The 17,065-nt window shown below is 51.7% G+C and overlaps 1 protein-coding gene across 1 annotated transcript; it reads left to right on the forward strand.

Moving 5' to 3' along the window:
* On the forward strand, positions 1-16,270 carry LOC107123647 (mitochondrial ubiquitin ligase activator of nfkb 1-A-like). Its single transcript, XM_015426928.1, has 5 exons — positions 1-47; positions 3,807-3,942; positions 6,296-6,383; positions 8,248-8,368; positions 12,436-16,270. The coding sequence occupies exons 2-5, from the start codon at positions 3,826-3,828 to the stop codon at positions 13,160-13,162; spliced, it is 1,053 nt and encodes a 350-aa protein (XP_015282414.1). The 5' UTR covers positions 1-47; positions 3,807-3,825; the 3' UTR covers positions 13,163-16,270.
* Positions 16,271-17,065: the final 795 nt, after the last annotated feature.

The raw sequence follows: 17,065 nt of genomic DNA on the forward strand, positions 1-17,065 counted from the left end.
GTCCGAAGAGCGACCAGGGAGACGATGCTGTAGTTCCTGCCCGGGAGGTGAGTTTCGGGAGGGGGAGGTAACAATTTAGTCCTGGAATCTGAGCCCAGTCCTGAGTCGTTGGGAGGGATAGAGTGGCAGGGACTCTGGGCGTGTGCAAAGTGCTGCCTCCTTGTATTGCAGGGACTGGGCTTTAGGGGTAAATAGCTGCGACGTTTTCCTTCCCCTTCCTTGCGAGGTCGTTAGAGGTGACAGCTCTGCGTTCCTGGCAATGGGGCAGAGGGAGACAAGGGAGGGTTGAGAAAAAGGGGCGGAGAGGCCAGTCAGGCCACCATGCTCCACTAGCCCTCTTCACAAGTAGGGTTGTCAATCTCTCCAGGTGGTGGCTGGAGATCTCCTGGGATTACAACTGGTCTCCAGGCGACAGATCAGTTCACCCGGAGAAAACAGCCACTTTAGAAGATGACCTGTATGGCATTCTACACGGCTGGAGACTAGAGATGTGAAGGAAAAATTCGGGGGGGGAAACCAGTTTTTTTTCCTGAAGCCCTTTTTGGGTTTTTTTTGAAAAATTGAAAAAGAAAAGAAAATTGATTATGGAACGTTTTATCTTAACACGATGAATAAAATGTTTTAAGACAAGGTGTTCAAATGTTTTCCAAATCATTTCTAAAATATATAGAGAGATGGTATCAGATTGATCTAATTTCTGTGCACTGAGGACAAGCAAGTCCTAGGTTACAAGCTGAATTCTCCAATGCAAGAACAAGATGCATTTCTTCCTTTAGGAGGTACTATGGTCACAAGAAAAGAAAAAAGGTTTCAGGTTTTGTGTTTGCATGTGGGTGGGTATTCTGTTGGTAATAATTGTTTGGATACACTATATTTTTAAGATGCTAGTTGTGATAATTTCATGCCAAGTAAAAATGTCCACAGTCATATTTTATGTTCCTAAAGTAACAGAATGACTTTCAATCTGGAAATAAAAAAGAAGTGCTGATATAGCATTTTTTCAATTTTTCCGAAAATGTCATTTTTTTCTGTGGAAAAATGGGTTTTTCCCCGAGCTTTCCGGAAATTTTACATCTCTACTGAAGACCTCGCCTCCGCCAAACCCCACCTCCTAAATATCCAGGTATTTCCCTGCCCAGAGCTGGCGACCCTATTGAACATGGTGTACAATCCATGCACAGTGTTAAGTTATATAAATAAATTGATTTTATTCATGGCAAGAGCCAGCTAGTGCTGGGGTGTCGAACTCATTTGCTATGAGGGCCGGATCTGACACAAATAAGGCCTTGTTGGGCCGGGCCTTGTGTGTCATAAAATGAATTGCCAGGTAACGGAGATATAAACTTTATAAAGGACACAAACACAAAGGGTGGTTTTTTTTACTTAAAATAAAAAAACATGCTTAAAACATCAGCACTCTAGCAATATTTTGTTCATTAAACAGTGTCTGATAACTGACACCTCTTGCTCTGCATCATTGCATCAAAATATCAGTGCTGTTGCAATCTTGAGTATGCTGTTCAGGTGTGTATCTATAAGCTGCAAACCTACGATGACGCAGCAGCAGCAGAACTGGAAGAAGAAGCAGAAGACAGCCAGTTCCATTGTGGGCCTGATAGAAGCCCTCCAAGGGCCTGATCCGGCCCCCGGGCCGCATATTTGACACCCTGAGCCAGTGTTGAGTTATATGTGCATTGAATAATTCTCATGTTCAGCTGCTCATGTACGGCTGAACCTGTGATTCAAATAGGGTTGCCAGCTCTGGGTTTAGAAATACCTGGAGATTTGAGGGTGGGGTTTAGGGAGAGGTGGGAACTCTGTAGGGTTTTTACACTTTTACATCAGCTTGGACTGACTGCTGATTGACTTCCTGGACCAAATCAGATTTTGCTTTTTGACCTGCAAAGACCTAAACCGGGGTGGCCAAACTTGGTTAACGTAAGAGCCATATAGAATAAACGTTAGATGTTTGAGAGCCGCAAGACATGAACAAATATTAGACACACGTTTTTATTGGAAATTATGCACATTTGCTTTTTATTAACATTAAATGAGATGGCCAAAAATAAAAACAAAAGAGGTAAAAACAGATATTGATAATGATATTTATTTGTCCAATGATATTTGTTTGCTAATGATATTTGTCTAAGAGAGAGAGAAAGAGAGAGAGAGGTGGAAAGAAAGCGAGAGAAAGAAACAAAGCAAATAGATGGGGGGGGAAGGAAGGAAGAGAGAGAGAGAGAGAGAGAGAGAGAGAGAGAAAAGAAGAAAGGAAGGGAGAAAGAGAGCAGAGAAAGAAAGCAACTTTAAATGCACCCTCCAAGCCCTCCCCATGCTGGCTGGCTGGCTTGGCTTGGAGAAGGGATCATAGAATGTGAGAGTTGGAAGGGACCTCGCAGGTCATCTAGTCCAACCCCTGCACTCTGCAGGAGCATAGCTGAAAAAGAGCCCTACAACATACCCGAAAGATGGTCCGCTTGAAAACGTCCAGTGAAGGAGCCTCCACCACCTCCCGAGGCAGTCTGTTCCACTGCTCAACCACTCTGACAGTTAGGAAGTTTCTCCTGATACCTAGCCGGTAACGACTCACTTATAAATGGGGTTGGATTTAAAGAGACAAATCCCTTCTCCAAGCCAGCTGGCAGGGGAGGGGCTTTGAGATCTCATTGAAAGTTAATGTTACTTTCTTTCTCCGCCCCCCCCCCACACACCCACCTCAAGCCTACCCATAATAATGCCCCTATATAAATCAATGGTGAGACCTCATTTGGAATACTGTGTGCAGTTCTGGTCACCACACCTTAAAAAGGATATTATAGCTTTGGAAAAAGTGCAGAAAAGGGCAACTCGAATGATAAAAGGGTTGGAACCCTTTCCCTATGAGGAAAGGTTAAGCGCTTAGGGCTCTTTAGCTTGGAGAAAAGACGACTGAGGGGTGACATGATCGAGGTTTATAAGATTATGCATGGGAAAGAGCAGGTAAAGAAAGAGGTACTTTTCTCCCTTTCTCGCAATACAAGAACTCGTGGGCACTCCATGAAACTGCAGAGCGGTCGGGTTAGGACGGATAAAAGGAAGTACTTCTTCACCCAAAGAGTGATTAACACATGGAATTCACTGCCACAGGAAGTGGTGGGTGCTACAAGCATGGACGGCTTCAAAAGGGAATTAGATAAGCATATGGAGCAGAGGTCCATCAGTGGCTATTAGCCACAAGGTATAGCTAGGGGCTCTGGGGCAAGTGATGCTCTGTCTTCTTGGTGCTTGGGGGGGGGTCAACAGTGGGAGGGCTTCTAATGTCCTGGCCCCACTGCTGGACCTCCTGATGGCACTGGTATTTCTGGCCACTGTGTGACACAGAGTGTTGGACTGGATGGGCCTTTGGCCTGATCCAACATTGGCGTCTCTTATGTTCTTATGTTATGTTCAAGGAGGGGGAAACTAGCTGGGGAAAGGAAGACCGATCGGTGAGGCATGCCTCCCCTTCATTTCCCCAGCCGCCCTGCCGGGAGCCGCGTGTGGCTCCCAAGCCGCAGTTTGGCCAACCCTGACCTAAACAGAAGACCTGAAGGACCTCCCTTCTCCTGCTCATCAGGGGAGCCCCCGATCTGTAGACCTTCGCGATGAGTGTCTACATGAGACAGGGCCTTCTCAGTGGTGGTGCCCAGCAGGGCTCTTCTTCAGTTATCATATGTCCTGCCTGGCCCCTGTTTCCTAACGGTCGCCTTCGGAGTGGTCGCTGCCGAGGAGCAAGTGCGTCTCATCATTCCTGCGTGGTCCAATGGCTGTTTCTGTTTCTCTCGCAGAGGCAGAGAAGAGGTGCCGATGGACGCTTTGCCCGTCACGCCGGGGGAGCTGCTGTGCTTGGGCTCCAGTCTGGCCTTTTCTGGGCTGTTCTATTACCTGCACAGAAGGAAAGCCAAGGTGGCCTCCAAGATCCAGGTATGCCCTCAGGATGCTTCTCTCTCCCCCCCCCCCTTTCTGGAGAATGAAGAATGACATTTCTATAACTGGTTTGAAGTGTTCAGAGTTTGTTGTTGTTCAGTCGCACCGTCGAGTCCGACTCTTCGCGGCCCCATGGACCACACCCATCAGGCCCTCCTGTCTTCTGTCGTCCTCCAGAGTTTGCTCAATTTCATGTTTGTTGCTTCGATAATACTGTCTAGCCCAGAGGTGTCAAACATGCGGCCCGGGGGCCGAATGAGCCCCCCCCCCCCCCCGCGGGGTTTCCCTCGGGCCCGCACGGACGCGGCTGTCTTCTGCTGCTTCTTCCAGTTCTGCTGCTACTGCGTCATTGTAGGTTTGCATCTTACAGATACACACCCGAACAGCATACTCAAGATTGCAGCAGCACAGACATTTTGATGCAATAATTCATAGCAAGAGGTGTCAGTTATCAGACACTGTTAAATAAACAAAATATTGCTAGAGTGCTAATGTTTTAAGCATGTTTTTATTTTAAGTAAAAAAAACACCCCAACCTTTGTGTTTGTGTCCTTTATAAAGTTTGTATCTCCGCCACCTGGCATTACATTTTATGACACACATGGCCCGCCCCAGCAAGGTCTCGTTTATGTCAGATCCAGTCCTCATAACAAATTAGTTCGACACCCCTCGTCTAACCTTTGCCGTCCCCTTCTTTTTTTTACCTTCAATCTTTCCCAGCATCAGAGTCTTCTCCAGTGTGGGCTCCCTTCTCATTTGGTGACAGGGGGAGGAGAGGGGTCAGCGGCTGTACAAGCGCAGCCTGGCCCAGCTGAAGGGGCGTCCCTCCAGCCAGCCGATCTGCCACGGGTCTTTCCACTGCTCTTGTCGCCACCCGCCACCTTCCTCTTCCTTGCTCACAGGCCAGATAACAGACCTGGATGGGCCAGTTCCGGCCCCCGGGCTGTATGTTTGACACCCATGCTCTCTAACCTCTCCTCCACGCTAGATCACCCCAGGGGGAGCAATGTTTCACTTCATGCCCGCTTGTGGCAGCTTGACAGCTGTTGTGGGATGCAGGATGCTGGCCTGGAGGAGTCTTCGGTCTGATACAGCATCTCTGCCCTTTTTTTCTCTTTTTTTTAAATACTTGCCCAAATGGGTAAAGTTTATTAGTTTTTAAGAATTACACCAAACCAAACAAAGAAAGAGCAATACCTTTTTAAAATACCTAGACATTGTCTCGCTCACAACATCTTTAGATACATAGTTCCTCTTTCCTCCTTGTTTAACTTCCACAACAAATATCATTAATCAAAATTCTATACCCAGTATATAGTTCATTTTTCTAAATCCTATCTGCTATATTTCATTTTATCTATGCTACCCTATTATTGGTCAGTTTTATAATCATAAAAATAGGAAGGGAAAGAAACAGGTGTTTCAACAGTTTAACAGTTCTAATTTAGTCACATATTTCTTGTATAACAATAATTTGGTCCCTTTAAGATATTCCTTCACCTTTTTAGCTTTCAAAATCTCATATAGTTGCAACCGTAAACATAGTATTTTATATTTTTCTTAGCTTTACAGTGCCAATATATTTTCACCTTACTCTATGTAACTCCATCTTTTCTCTCACTATAGTAAATCATTACATCTTCTCTAGGTGATCAGCCCATTACTATTTTTCCCCCTGCAAAGCCCACTCTAAAAATCAAACTGTCCTATAAGGTTTTTTCCCTCAACCTTCAGTTAGAACATTACAGATATCCCAAACCTGTTGTTTCAAATAGACCAGCCATTACTTTTAACTTTCACTAATCAATTGGAACGATAAAAATAGTCAATATTTATAATTACAGATTATATTCTTAGTCAATCATTTTGCAAGTGTCAGTATGGGTTCAAAGGGAAAAAAAGAATATAGTATGTAGACATGTATTTCTTAACATTTAAGGTTCCCCTTTGAATAAAACTTTGTCTCATTGATATATTATGTATAAGTTCAGAGTACAGAAAGAGAAAGGAAGAAGGAGAGGGGGGGGAAATAAACCAGTATTCTTCGCAGTTATTCCACTTTGTCTCCTTGATCAGTTAAAACATCAAAACAGTCAGGATATGTTGTTACAGATACTTACAACTTGATCAGTTAAACCATGCAAACAGTCAGGATATGTTGTTACAGATACTTATAAAATATAAGTTTCTTTTGTTTTCTCTGCAAATGTCTCTGCCCTTCTCACGGGACGGTGGCTTCCTTATGGCTGCCGGGTGAATTTTCAGCTCTAGGCAGGCTTGACCTGGGGAGTTCACGATCCCCGCCAGCTCCCTCTCCAACGCTTCTGTTTGCGCTCTTCCTCTCTTGCAGGAGGCTCCAAAGCTTCAAGTTGGCGACGATCTCCCCGGCATCCTCTCCGCCACGGGTACCGGCTGCCTGAGCTATGTTGCCGTTGAAGGTAAAAGGCTTGCAGGCCTGTCTGAAGAGGGGATGGCAAGACCCTGACTGCTCACCAGTGTTCCCTCTAAGCTGAGTGAGTGTGAGCTAGCTCACAGTTTTTTAGCCTCCGGCTCACAGATTTTTGGCTCAGCTCAGGAAGGAGGGCTGCAGAGCAAACTCATTTGTGCAGTCGCCAAATCGCCGGCCCACAACTTTAATGCCAGCAGCTCACAAAGTGGAATTTTTGCTCACAGGACTCCACAGCTTAGAGGGAGCATTGCGCCTCACCCCTCCCCGTACCCTTCGCCAGGGGTTCAAAGCCAGGAAGGCTCTGAATTCCGTTCTTCCATGCCAGTTATGCAAGCGGAAATCCACAAAATCCGGGGTTGGGATTTACAGCAGGCTTATTTTTAAAAAGCAGCAAATCACCTCCAGGTGAGCCAGGACAGAGTTTTGCGGAAGGAGTTTTTCTTTTCCATCATCTCTGATATCAGCATCCCCAGAAGTCGCAGTTTAGTGCATTACTAATGCCTTGGAAACGGATCAGAAATCCAGGATGCGCCCCAGGTTCCGAATTCATTGTTCAATTTGTAATTTTTTCCCCTGATCCAAATCGTGGGTTGTTAGATGATCATAGAATCATAGAGTTGGAAGGGACCTCCAGGGTCACCTAGTCCAACCCCCTGCATAATGCAGGAGATTCACAAATACCTCCCCCCAACACCCCCAGTGACCCAGAAGATGACAAAAAACCCCTCCATGATCCCCAGCCGAACTGGCCTGGAGAAATGCAGATGGTTTTCTTGAGATCTCTTCTCTGCTGTAGAATCCTCCAAGGCAGGATTTGAAGAAGAAGAAGAAGAGGAGGAGGAGGAGGAGGAGGAGGAGGAGGAGGAGAAGATGATTGGATTTATACCCCACCCTTCACTCGGAGTCTCAGAGCGGCTGACAAACTCCTTTCCCTTCCCCTGTGAGGTGGGTGGGGCTGAGAGAGCTCTGACACAAACGGCTCTTTCAGGAACAGCTGGGCCAGAGCTTGTGACTGACCCAAGGTCACATCAGCAGGTGCAAGTGGAGGAGTGGGGAATCAAACCCGGTTCTCCCAGATTAGAGTCCGCACACTTAACCCCTATACTGGTTTTTTGCTCCATTTATACCCTGCCTTTCTTCCCACTGGGGACCCAAAGCAGCTTAGGATGCTCCCCTCCCCTCCATTTTATCCTCACAACAACCCAGTGGGGTAGGACAGGCTGAGAGTTCGTGACTGGCCCCAGGGCGCCCAACGGGTTTCCGTGGCAGAGTGGGGACTTGAACCCGGGTCTCCCAGATCCTAGCTTGATACTCCTGCCACTACCCCACACTGGCTCAGACTGTCCAGTGTCCCAGGTATGGCTGAAACGGCCATCCAGGGGTGCCAGGATGCAAGGAGAACAGTTTGTAATACGAACCTCCCCACTAAGGCAGTTGAGAGCCAGTTTGGTGTAGCGGTTAAGAGTGGCGGACTCTAATCCGGGAGAACCGGGTTTGATTCCCCACTCCTCCACGTGCAGCTGCCGGTGTGACCTTGGGCCAGTCACAGGTTCTCTCAGAGCTGTTCTCTCGGGAGCAGTCCTCGAAAGCAGTCCTCGAAAGAGCTCTCTCAGCCCCGCCTACCTCACAGGGTGTCTGTTGTGGGGAGGGGAAGGGAAGGGAGACGGTAAGCTGGTCTGAGTCTCCGAGTGAAGGACGGGGTATAAATCCAGTCTCTTCTCTTGGACCCCAGCTTGCTAAGTTTTGGATTACCACCACCTTTGGACTGTGATCCCTGGGAAGAGGAAGGGAGTCAGGGCAGAGCCTTGCACTTCCATTTCCTCTAGAAAACTCTACCTTCTCGCACCGTTTAGGTATCGTCCAGCCGGCTGAGGCGGCTCTAACCAGCCCCTACCACCAGGAACTGCAGGGGGTGATTGAGAGGCTGGTGCTGAAGGAACAGCGGCTGATCTGGAACAGCTTGGCGCGGAGCTGGTGAGCAGCGGGACTTGGCTGTGCGTGAGGGGGGCACTGGGGATTCTGGGGACGGTCCCCTTTCCCGACCTCTTCCGTCGTGGGCCCTTTGGCGCGGCCAATCTAGGAAGCCCTGTGGATGAGCCGACAGATGCAGGGGCACCTCTCGCTGGCCCTGCCCTTTCTGTATCAGTTCACTGTAGAGAACATGCACAGTTCTAGGGGGTTCTGCTTCCCCGCAAACCAACCCACGTACTGTTAAGTCGCAGCTGACTTATAACGGCACTGTAGGGTTTCCAAGGCAAGAGAGGGACAGAGGTGGTTGTCCGTTGCCTGCTTCTGCACAGCAACCCTGGACTTCCTCGGCGGTCTCCCATCCAAGTACTAACCAGGCCTGGCCCTGCTTAGCTTCCGAGGTCTGATGAGACTGGTCTAGCCTGGGCCGTCCAGGTCAGGGCAGGAGAGGGACAGAGGTGGTTGTCCATTGTCTGCCTCTGCACAGCAACCCTGGACTTCCTCGGCGGTCTCCCATCCAAGTACTAACCAGGGCTGACCCTGCTTAGCTTCCGAGGTCTGATGAGACTGGTCTAGCCTGGGCCGTCCAGGTCAGGGCAGGAGAGGGACAGAGGTGGTTGTCCATTGTCTGCCTCTGCACAGCAACCCTGGACTTCCTCGGCGGTCTCCCATCCAAGTACTAACCAGGGCCGACCCTGCTTAGCTTCCGAGGTCTGATGAGACTGGTCTAGCCTGGGCCGTCCAGGTCAGGGCAGGAGAGGGACAGAGGTGGTTGTCCATTGTCTGCCTCTGCACAGCAACCCTGGACTTCCTCGGCGGTCTCCCATCCAAGTACTAACCAGGGCCGACCCTGCTTAGCTTCCGAGGTCTGATGAGACTGGTCTAGCCTGGGCCGTCCAGGTCAGGGCAGGAGAGGGACAGAGGTGGTTGTCCATTGTCTGCCTCTGCACAGCAACCCTGGACTTCCTCGGCGGTCTCCCATCCAAGTACTAACCAGGGCCGACCCTGCTTAGCTTCCGAGGTCTGATGAGACTGGTCTAGCCTGGGCCGTCCAGGTCAGGGCAGGAGAGGGACAGAGGTGGTTGTCCATTGTCTGCCTCTGCACAGCAACCCTGGACTTCCTCGGCGGTCTCCCATCCAAGTACTAACCAGGGCCGACCCTGCTTAGCTTCCGAGGTCTGATGAGACTGGTCTAGCCTGGGCCGTCCAGGTCAGGGCAGGAGAGGGACAGAGGTGGTTGTCCATTGTCTGCCTCTGCACAGCAACCCTGGACTTCCTCGGCGGTCTCCCATCCAAGTACTAACCAGGGCCGACCCTGCTTAGCTTCCGAGGTCTGATGAGACTGGTCTAGCCTGGGCCGTCCAGGTCAGGGCAGGAGAGGGACAGAGGTGGTTGTCCATTGTCTGCCTCTGCACAGCAACCCTGGACTTCCTCGGCGGTCTCCCATCCAAGTACTAACCAGGGCCGACCCTGCTTAGCTTCCGAGGTCTGATGAGACTGGTCTAGCCTGGGCCGTCCAGGTCAGGGCAGGAGAGGGACAGAGGTGGTTGTCCATTGTCTGCCTCTGCACAGCAACCCTGGACTTCCTCGGCGGTCTCCCATCCAAGTACTAAACAGGGCCGACCCTGCTTAGCTTTCGAGGTCTGATGAGATCTGACTAGTTAGGTCTGGGGTGTCAAACATGCGGCCCGGGGGCTGGATCAGGCCCCTGGAGGGCTTCTATCAGGCCCGCAGTGGAACTGGCTGTCTTCTGCTCCTCCTTCCAGTTCTGCTGCTGCTGCGTCATCGTAGGTTTGCAGCTTACAGATACACACCCAAACAGCATGCTCAAGACTGCAGCAGCACAGACATTTTGAGGCAGTAATTCAGAGCAAGAGGTGTCAGTTATCAGACACGGTTAAATAAACAAAATATTGCCAGAGTGCTCATGTTTTCAGCATGTTTTTATTTTAAGTAAACCCTTTGTGTCTGTGTCCTTTATAAAGTTTGTATCTCCACCACCTGGCATTACATTTTATGACACACGTGGCCCGGCCCGACAAGGTCTCATTTATGTCAGATCTGGCTATCATGAGTTTGACACCCCTGAGTTAGGCTGTCCTGGTCAAAGCAGGCTACATATACCGACCTTTAAAGACGAAAGCAAAATGAATACACAAATCCCTCAGGTTGGATTTGGGATTCTTACATAGCTTCTTATGCTTCTCTGTAGAAACGCTTATACTGAATCAGACCGTTGGTCCATCGAGGTCCGTATTGTCTGCTCAGGGTGGCTGCGGCTCTCCAGGGTCTCAGGCTGAGATCTTTCCCATCACCTCCTGCCTGGTCCTTGACTGGAGATGCCGGGGACTGAACCTGGGACCTCCTGCATGCCAGGCAGAGGCTCTTCCACTGAGCCACAGCCCCTCTTTACAGCTCTCCAGGGTCTCAGGCTGAGGTCTTTCCCATCCCCCCCTGCCTTGTTCCTTTTAACTGGAGATGTCAAGGAGTGAACCTGGGACCTCCTGCATGCCAGGCAGAGGCTCTTCCACTGAGCCACGGCCCCTCTTTACAGCTCTCCAGGGTCTCAGGCTGAGGTCTTTCCCATCACCTCCTGCCTGGTCCTTTTAACTGGAGATGCCGGGGACTGAACCTGGGACCTCCTGCATGCCAGGCAGAGGCTCTTCCACTGAGCCACAGCCCCTCTTTACAGCTCTCCAGGGTCTCAGGCTGAGATCTTTCCCATCACCTCCTGCCTGGTCCTTTAACTGGAGATACCGGGGACTGAACCTGGGGCCTCCTGCATGCCAGGCAGAAGCTCTTCCACTGAGCCACGGCCCCTCTTTACAGCTCTCCAGGGTCTCAGGCTGAGGTCTTTCCCATCACCTCCTGCCTGGTCCTTTTAACTGGAGATGCCGGGGACTGAACCTGGGACCTCCTGCATGCCAGGCAGAAGCTCTTCCACTGAGCCACAGCCCCTCTTTACAGCTCTCCAGGGTCTCAGGCTGAGATCTTTCCCATCACCTCCTGCCTGGTCCTTTTAACTGGAGATGCCGGGGACTGAACCTGGGACCTCCTGCATGCCAGGCAGAAGCTCTTCCACTGAGCCACAGCCCCTCTTTACAGCTCTCCAGGGTCTCAGGCTGAGATCTTTCCCATCACCTCCTGCCTGGTCCTTGACTGCAGATGCCGGGGGATTGAACCTGGGGCCTTCTGCACACCCAAGCAGATGCTCTGCCACTGAGCCATGCCCTTTCCATAGACAGTCACCCAACTCTGAGCTCTAAGGCAGTAGAAGAAGTTTGTAAGTTAAGACTGTGGGCCAGAATGACATATGCACAATTTTGGAAACAGGACAGAGTACCAGAGAAGTGGGAATGGATTCAGAAAATGCTTTTTATGGCCGAAATGGACAAATTGACAAAGAAACTTAATAATAAAGAAGACTAAGAATTTTTTGCAGAATGGACAGACTTTAAGGAATATATGGAGACCAATTGGGGTGTTAAAAATAATTTACTTGGTTTTGATAATTATTAAGGACAGAATTAGAAAAAAGAAAATAATTGAATAGAAGAATATAAGGCTACCTGAAAAAATTGTAGTGAAAATGTAAAGTGATCGATGAACAGTAAAAGGGACAGGGGGGAGGAAGCATTGCGGGAAGCCACTGGAAGGGGGGGGGAGGAGATATGTGAAATGGATATATGTTAAAGGAAAAGGTGTATTTTTGAACATGTTCTTATGTCCAAAATAAAAAGTTTGATTTTTAAATTTTTTTTTAAAAAAGACTGGGAACCCATCCGTGGCACGGAGTGAATCCCCCTGGGTCCATCCGTGGCACGGAGTGAATCCCCCTGGGTCCATCCGTGGCACGGAGTGAATCCCCCAGGGGCCATCCGTGGCACGGAGAGAATCCCCCTGGGTCCATCTGTGGCACGGAGTGAATCCCCCAGGGGCCATCCGTGGCACAGAGAGAATCCCCCCGGGGCCATCCGTGGCACGGAGTGAATCCCCCTGGGTTGGGTGTGTGGTTCTTGCCACACTTTGGGAGCTTTGACATTCCCGCTCTTGACATTCCGTTCTCGTTGCAGGACGGACAGCGAGCGGGTGGTGCTGGAGCAGGTGCACATGACCCCCTTTGTCTTGGTGTCGCCTGGTGGCCGGGCGGCGGGACAGGTGAGCGTGGAGTCCCCCCTCCGTGCCGTCGAGCTGCCCTTGGAGACGGTGTACGAGCGCTTCCAGCAGACCTCCCACGGCTTCAAGGACCTGCTGGGCCACTACCTGAGCGGGGAGAAGCCCAAGGGTTTCCTGGAGACGGAGGAGATGCTCTTGGTCGGGAGCAGCCTCACCGGCATCGGGGAGCTGACCCTGCACCCGGACGGCTCCCTCCACCTCCAACCCCCGGCCGACGGCGCCGGCTACTTCCTGCGCCTGGGCGACTGGCAGACGCTGCTGGCTGAGCTGGAGTCCGCCAGCAGTTTCTGGAAGTGGGCCGCACTAGTCTGCGGCCTGGTAGCGACCGCCACACTCCTGCATGCCCTCCGTCGCGCCTACCGGCGCCACCGGCTCAAACAGGAGAAGGAAGAAGAGCAGCGAGCGTTCGAAGACCTCCGGCTCCGCAAGGGTCTGGCTCTGGAGCCGGACGAAGAGCTGCCTGCCAACACCTGCGTCATCTGCCTCACCAACCCTCGGCAGTGCGCCCTGCTCCCCTGCGGCCACGTCTGCTGCTGCTTCCACTGCTTCCAGGCCTTGCCCCGCCGCACCTGCCCCATCTGCAGGAGCCCCATCGACCGTGTGGTCCCCCTCTATCAGGCCTGACGAAACAGGGCTTGAGTGCCCTCTGGACGCCGTAGGGGGAGAGCTGGATACGTCTGCGGAAAGGGGTATACGCCACCTCACCCTTTTCTCATCCCTGGAGGGTGTTTCCAGACCTGCTGGTGCAATAAAGCTCCCTTCCGTTCTCTGGCTGACCTCGAAGCTGGCAGTACCGGGGAGCTGCAAGAGAGAAGGGGGGCTTTAATATTTGTTGCATTCATTGCAGGGAGGGGGCGAAGACAGCCCTTGAGCGGCTCGAATCAACCTGCAGGCTCAGAGCAGGAAACTCCGCCGGCAGTCAAAGGGAACGTAAAGACGTTAGGAATTGAAGATCTTCATCCCGTGCTCTCCCTTCCCTGCCGTTGTGACCTCATGGATTCCAGGCAAAGTTCTGTTCTGAGCCGACCTCCCAGAGCTGGGATAACGGCTCCTTGCCTCCATATCGGGGCTCCGAGGGAAGACGACTGTCCCCCTTTGCTTTCCTAGCAGAGGAGGCACCCTGTTCTCATGTTGTCCCCTACAGCAGAGTTTTATTTTTGTAACGTATCTGTTTTTTGGTGTGACATGGCAGGTATCTGCCACAGGAGCTGCTCGGGCGACAGGGTAAGGGGCTTTTAGTGTAGCCCCCGCTCCGGATACCTGCCTTTGGGGCCCTCAGCGGAGAGGCCGGGGCTTTGAGAGCAGTCTTCTGGCGCCTCCAGCATCAGAGGAGGGACAGTGAGGTATCCACACGAAGCCAGTGTGCTCTTGCAGGCAGCTTGAGGTGACGCATGCCAATCCCCCACCACCGGCAGCCTGAATCTCTCGCGGGTGCAATCCGACCCCCGCAGCTCTCGTAGCGAGCTCAGGGCAATTCCTTTCTTTTGAGCCAGATTGATGCTAGAACGTCTGCCCTGTTTAATTCCAAGTTCTCCTGGCAGGTACACTGGCGGTTCCCAGCCAGTCTCGGACACTTCCCCTTCCTTTCGAGACAGACAATCAATGAAGTCTTGGACGAATGGACCCAAGGGTTATACGGCACGGTCGGCTTCTGGGTTGCTGCTGAGGAACGGCCTCCTGCTTCACCCCCCCCACACCCTAGAGACGGTTGGCCTCATCGAGCTCTGCCTAAGCAGGAGAGATGGTTCCTTGATTTTTCTTAGCCTCACCCACCTGGTAGGTTGGACTGGTGTTTGTGTGTATGTGTGTGTGTGTGTGTGTGTGTCCTCCTTCAGGGAAGAGCCGAGCACACTGTAACACGTAACCGAGTGTGGTCAGGTGACGTGGTTGTCAAGCTGTTATCGATAAACCGGTGAACCCATCAGGGCCCGTCTGTCTCTTTAACAAAGGCGCCAACAATAATGGATGTTGAAAGGAAGGAAGGGCACGTGGCAGAATCGGGAGGGGAGCTCCTTATCTTCAGCCAGGAGGTCGCTAGGGGAGAGAGGCGGTGTCGGACGTGCCCCCTGCACAGATCTCTTGGCTTTTACCCTGCGCTCCTCCTGCCCCGGGCACAGTCTGGTTCCCACCATGAAACTCAAGGCAGAGGTGTCGAACAGCTGCCGTGCAGACAGCCAGCGCTCATCCACAGAATGTGAGCTGCAGGGCGCCCCCTGCAGGCAGAGAGCAGCTCTTGATCCGGTATATAGTACTGATGGAAGAGCAGCCTTACCCCACCTGGGCTCACAGCCTCCTACGTTCCGTGTCCTGTTTATTTGTGGGGTGGCGGCATGGCTGCCCTCTTTCGGGGGGCTGTTCCCAGGGTGATAACACCCCACTGCTCGGAAGGATTGGCTCATCGCCTTTCATGAAGACGGGCTAAGAGGAATCTGGCCAGAGACCCACCTCCGCCACGAGGCTGGCAGCGGGAGAGCCAGGGTGGCCGGAGAGCAGGTCCGGCGGTAGGGACAACCCCTCCCCTCCCCGTGCCAGATAACATCTAAACGGGGGCTTGGAAATGCCAGTTCGGTTGCCGTTTGCAGTTTCAGAGGCTGCTTACCTCTTGGTTTCCTGGAGGAGTGAGATGTCCGCGTCTGCCACCCCCAATTTGGCAATAGCGCTTAGTGTTAAGGAGCACAGAGGATCCCCCCCTTGCCTCCCTCTGCCCTTCAGTAGCCTCTGCACACCGAGGCCTTCCTTTTAAATCTCCCTGGCAAAACACTCTTTGGGCCTTAAAACCCCACCCCCACGGGTCCGATCCAGGCCCTTGAAGGAAGTGGCACAGAAATCAGCTGGGGGGGAGATTGAGCAAGCACTGTGGAAGGGAATTGCTCCTGTTGAAGCTCATTGTATGTGTGCGGGGGTGTATGTGTGTATAGGAGACTGGTTTCAAGGATCCGGGATTCAGCTGGCCAGGAGGCGGGAGCTCGCTGCCCCCTGCTGGTGCTGGGAGGAAAATCCCCAGCCGATGCAGCATTGACTCAGCATTCCTCGCCCACTTGGGTTGGGGTGCGTGTATACGCCCCCTCCCCCAGCGCAACGGAAACAAATAGCGCGAGGCGAATTCGCCTTTTGCAGAAGCTGAGGTTTTCTTTCCCAAGCACTTGCTTGAGATGGTCTGGAGAGAAAGAGGTTATCTTCTGTTGGAGAGAGACTGAAAAATGGTTAGGGGGGGGTAGTGCGAGGGAAGGATCAGGCCCTGGGGGGGGGGGTTGCTGCCTTCTCCTTGCAGGTGGGACCTCCGTGAAGTCAATGCTGGCTGTTAACTTGGGGAGTGGGAGTAACTTGCTCCTCCCTCTGCTAACCCCCCTGATGTGGTGCTGGAAGAGGAGCGCTGCTTTTCTGCTGTTCTCCTGCTCCTCACTTTAGAGAAGGGGGCCAGGAGATCCTTTCTTAATGTCACGGTGGGATTACGCCCGTCCTTGTTTGTAGCAGTGGGGTATGTGTACGCAACTGCATGCAAGGGTCTCTTTTGGGGCTAGAGCGGTGAGGTACATCAGCGTTCCAAAAGTCTGAGCAATACACGAAGGGAGGCGCTTTTGGTTCAATGGACGCACCGAACCACCAGTTCCCGTCTTGCGCCGAACAATTGTAACCAGCCACCGATTTCCATCTTGCGCCGAACAATTCTCACGGAATCTCCGTACAAGTTGTAATGTGCCTTTGCGATGTACCTGCGGAATTAAAAAAAAATGCCACCTTTGTGGTACACGTTAAATCCTTGTCCGCCTTTTCTTTGGAATAATAATAGATGTTTCTTACTTCTCCATGGAGTAGCCTCCAACCTTACCAGCCTGGCTAGGCATGGATCGTTATATGGGGACTGGTTTTAATATTTGTGCTGGCAAAGAGGTGGACTTCGGAGCCAGTCCCGGCTATCTCCAGCAGGCGGCGCAAGAGGACTGGCTTGATTTCCCCCCCCCCCCCCCCCCCGGCAGGGCGGTGGTGGTTGGATGTCCATAGAGCCTTCCTTGTATCCATCGCTGCGAAACACACACACAAAAAGGAAAATCCGTTCATTAGATTTAAAAAGACAGGAAGAGTTGAGGCGGCTTGTAGCAATTCTGGCAGATGGCTGGCTGGGGCGAACCTCTTGTCATGCTGCTCCGTTAAAAACAAAATAAGGGGGGTAAATCACAAAACAGAGAGCTGGTCTGTGGTTTCTCTACAGAGAGATCAAGATGGACAGCCCTGTGAGTTGAAAAGAGCGAGTATCCAGTAGCCCCTGAAAGGCTAACAAAATCCGTGGCACGGTGGGAGCTTTCGTAAATCCAGCTCTGCAGAAGAGAGGAGTGGCTCACAAAAGCGCTTAAGGTGAAGGTTCCCTTGCTCGAAAGCCAGTCGAGTCCGACTCTAGGGTTGCGGTGCTCATCTCCGTTTCCAAGCCGAAGAGCCAGTGCTGTCCGAAGACGTCTCCATGGTCATGTGGCCGGCATGACTAAACACCAAGGCGCACGGAACGCTGTTCCCACCAAAGTGATCTCTATT

Source organism: Gekko japonicus, unplaced genomic scaffold (assembly GCF_001447785.1).
Source record: "Gekko japonicus isolate JY-2015 unplaced genomic scaffold, Gekko_japonicus_V1.1 scaffold238, whole genome shotgun sequence".
NCBI lineage: Eukaryota > Metazoa > Chordata > Lepidosauria > Squamata > Gekkonidae > Gekko > Gekko japonicus.

What these genes read in the sequence shown, in the direction of transcription:
- LOC107123647 (XM_015426928.1), top strand. Translation starts at nt 3,826, where the DNA reads ATGGACGCTTTGCCCGTCACGCCGGGGGAGCTGCTGTGCTTGGGCTCC. An exon ending in AGGTGGCCTCCAAGATCCAG is followed by an intron (nt 3,943 to 6,295) that starts GTATGCCCTCAG and finishes CCTCTCTTGCAG; the next exon opens with GAGGCTCCAAAGCTTCAAGT. An exon ending in GAGCTATGTTGCCGTTGAAG is followed by an intron (nt 6,384 to 8,247) that starts GTAAAAGGCTTG and finishes CGCACCGTTTAG; the next exon opens with GTATCGTCCAGCCGGCTGAG.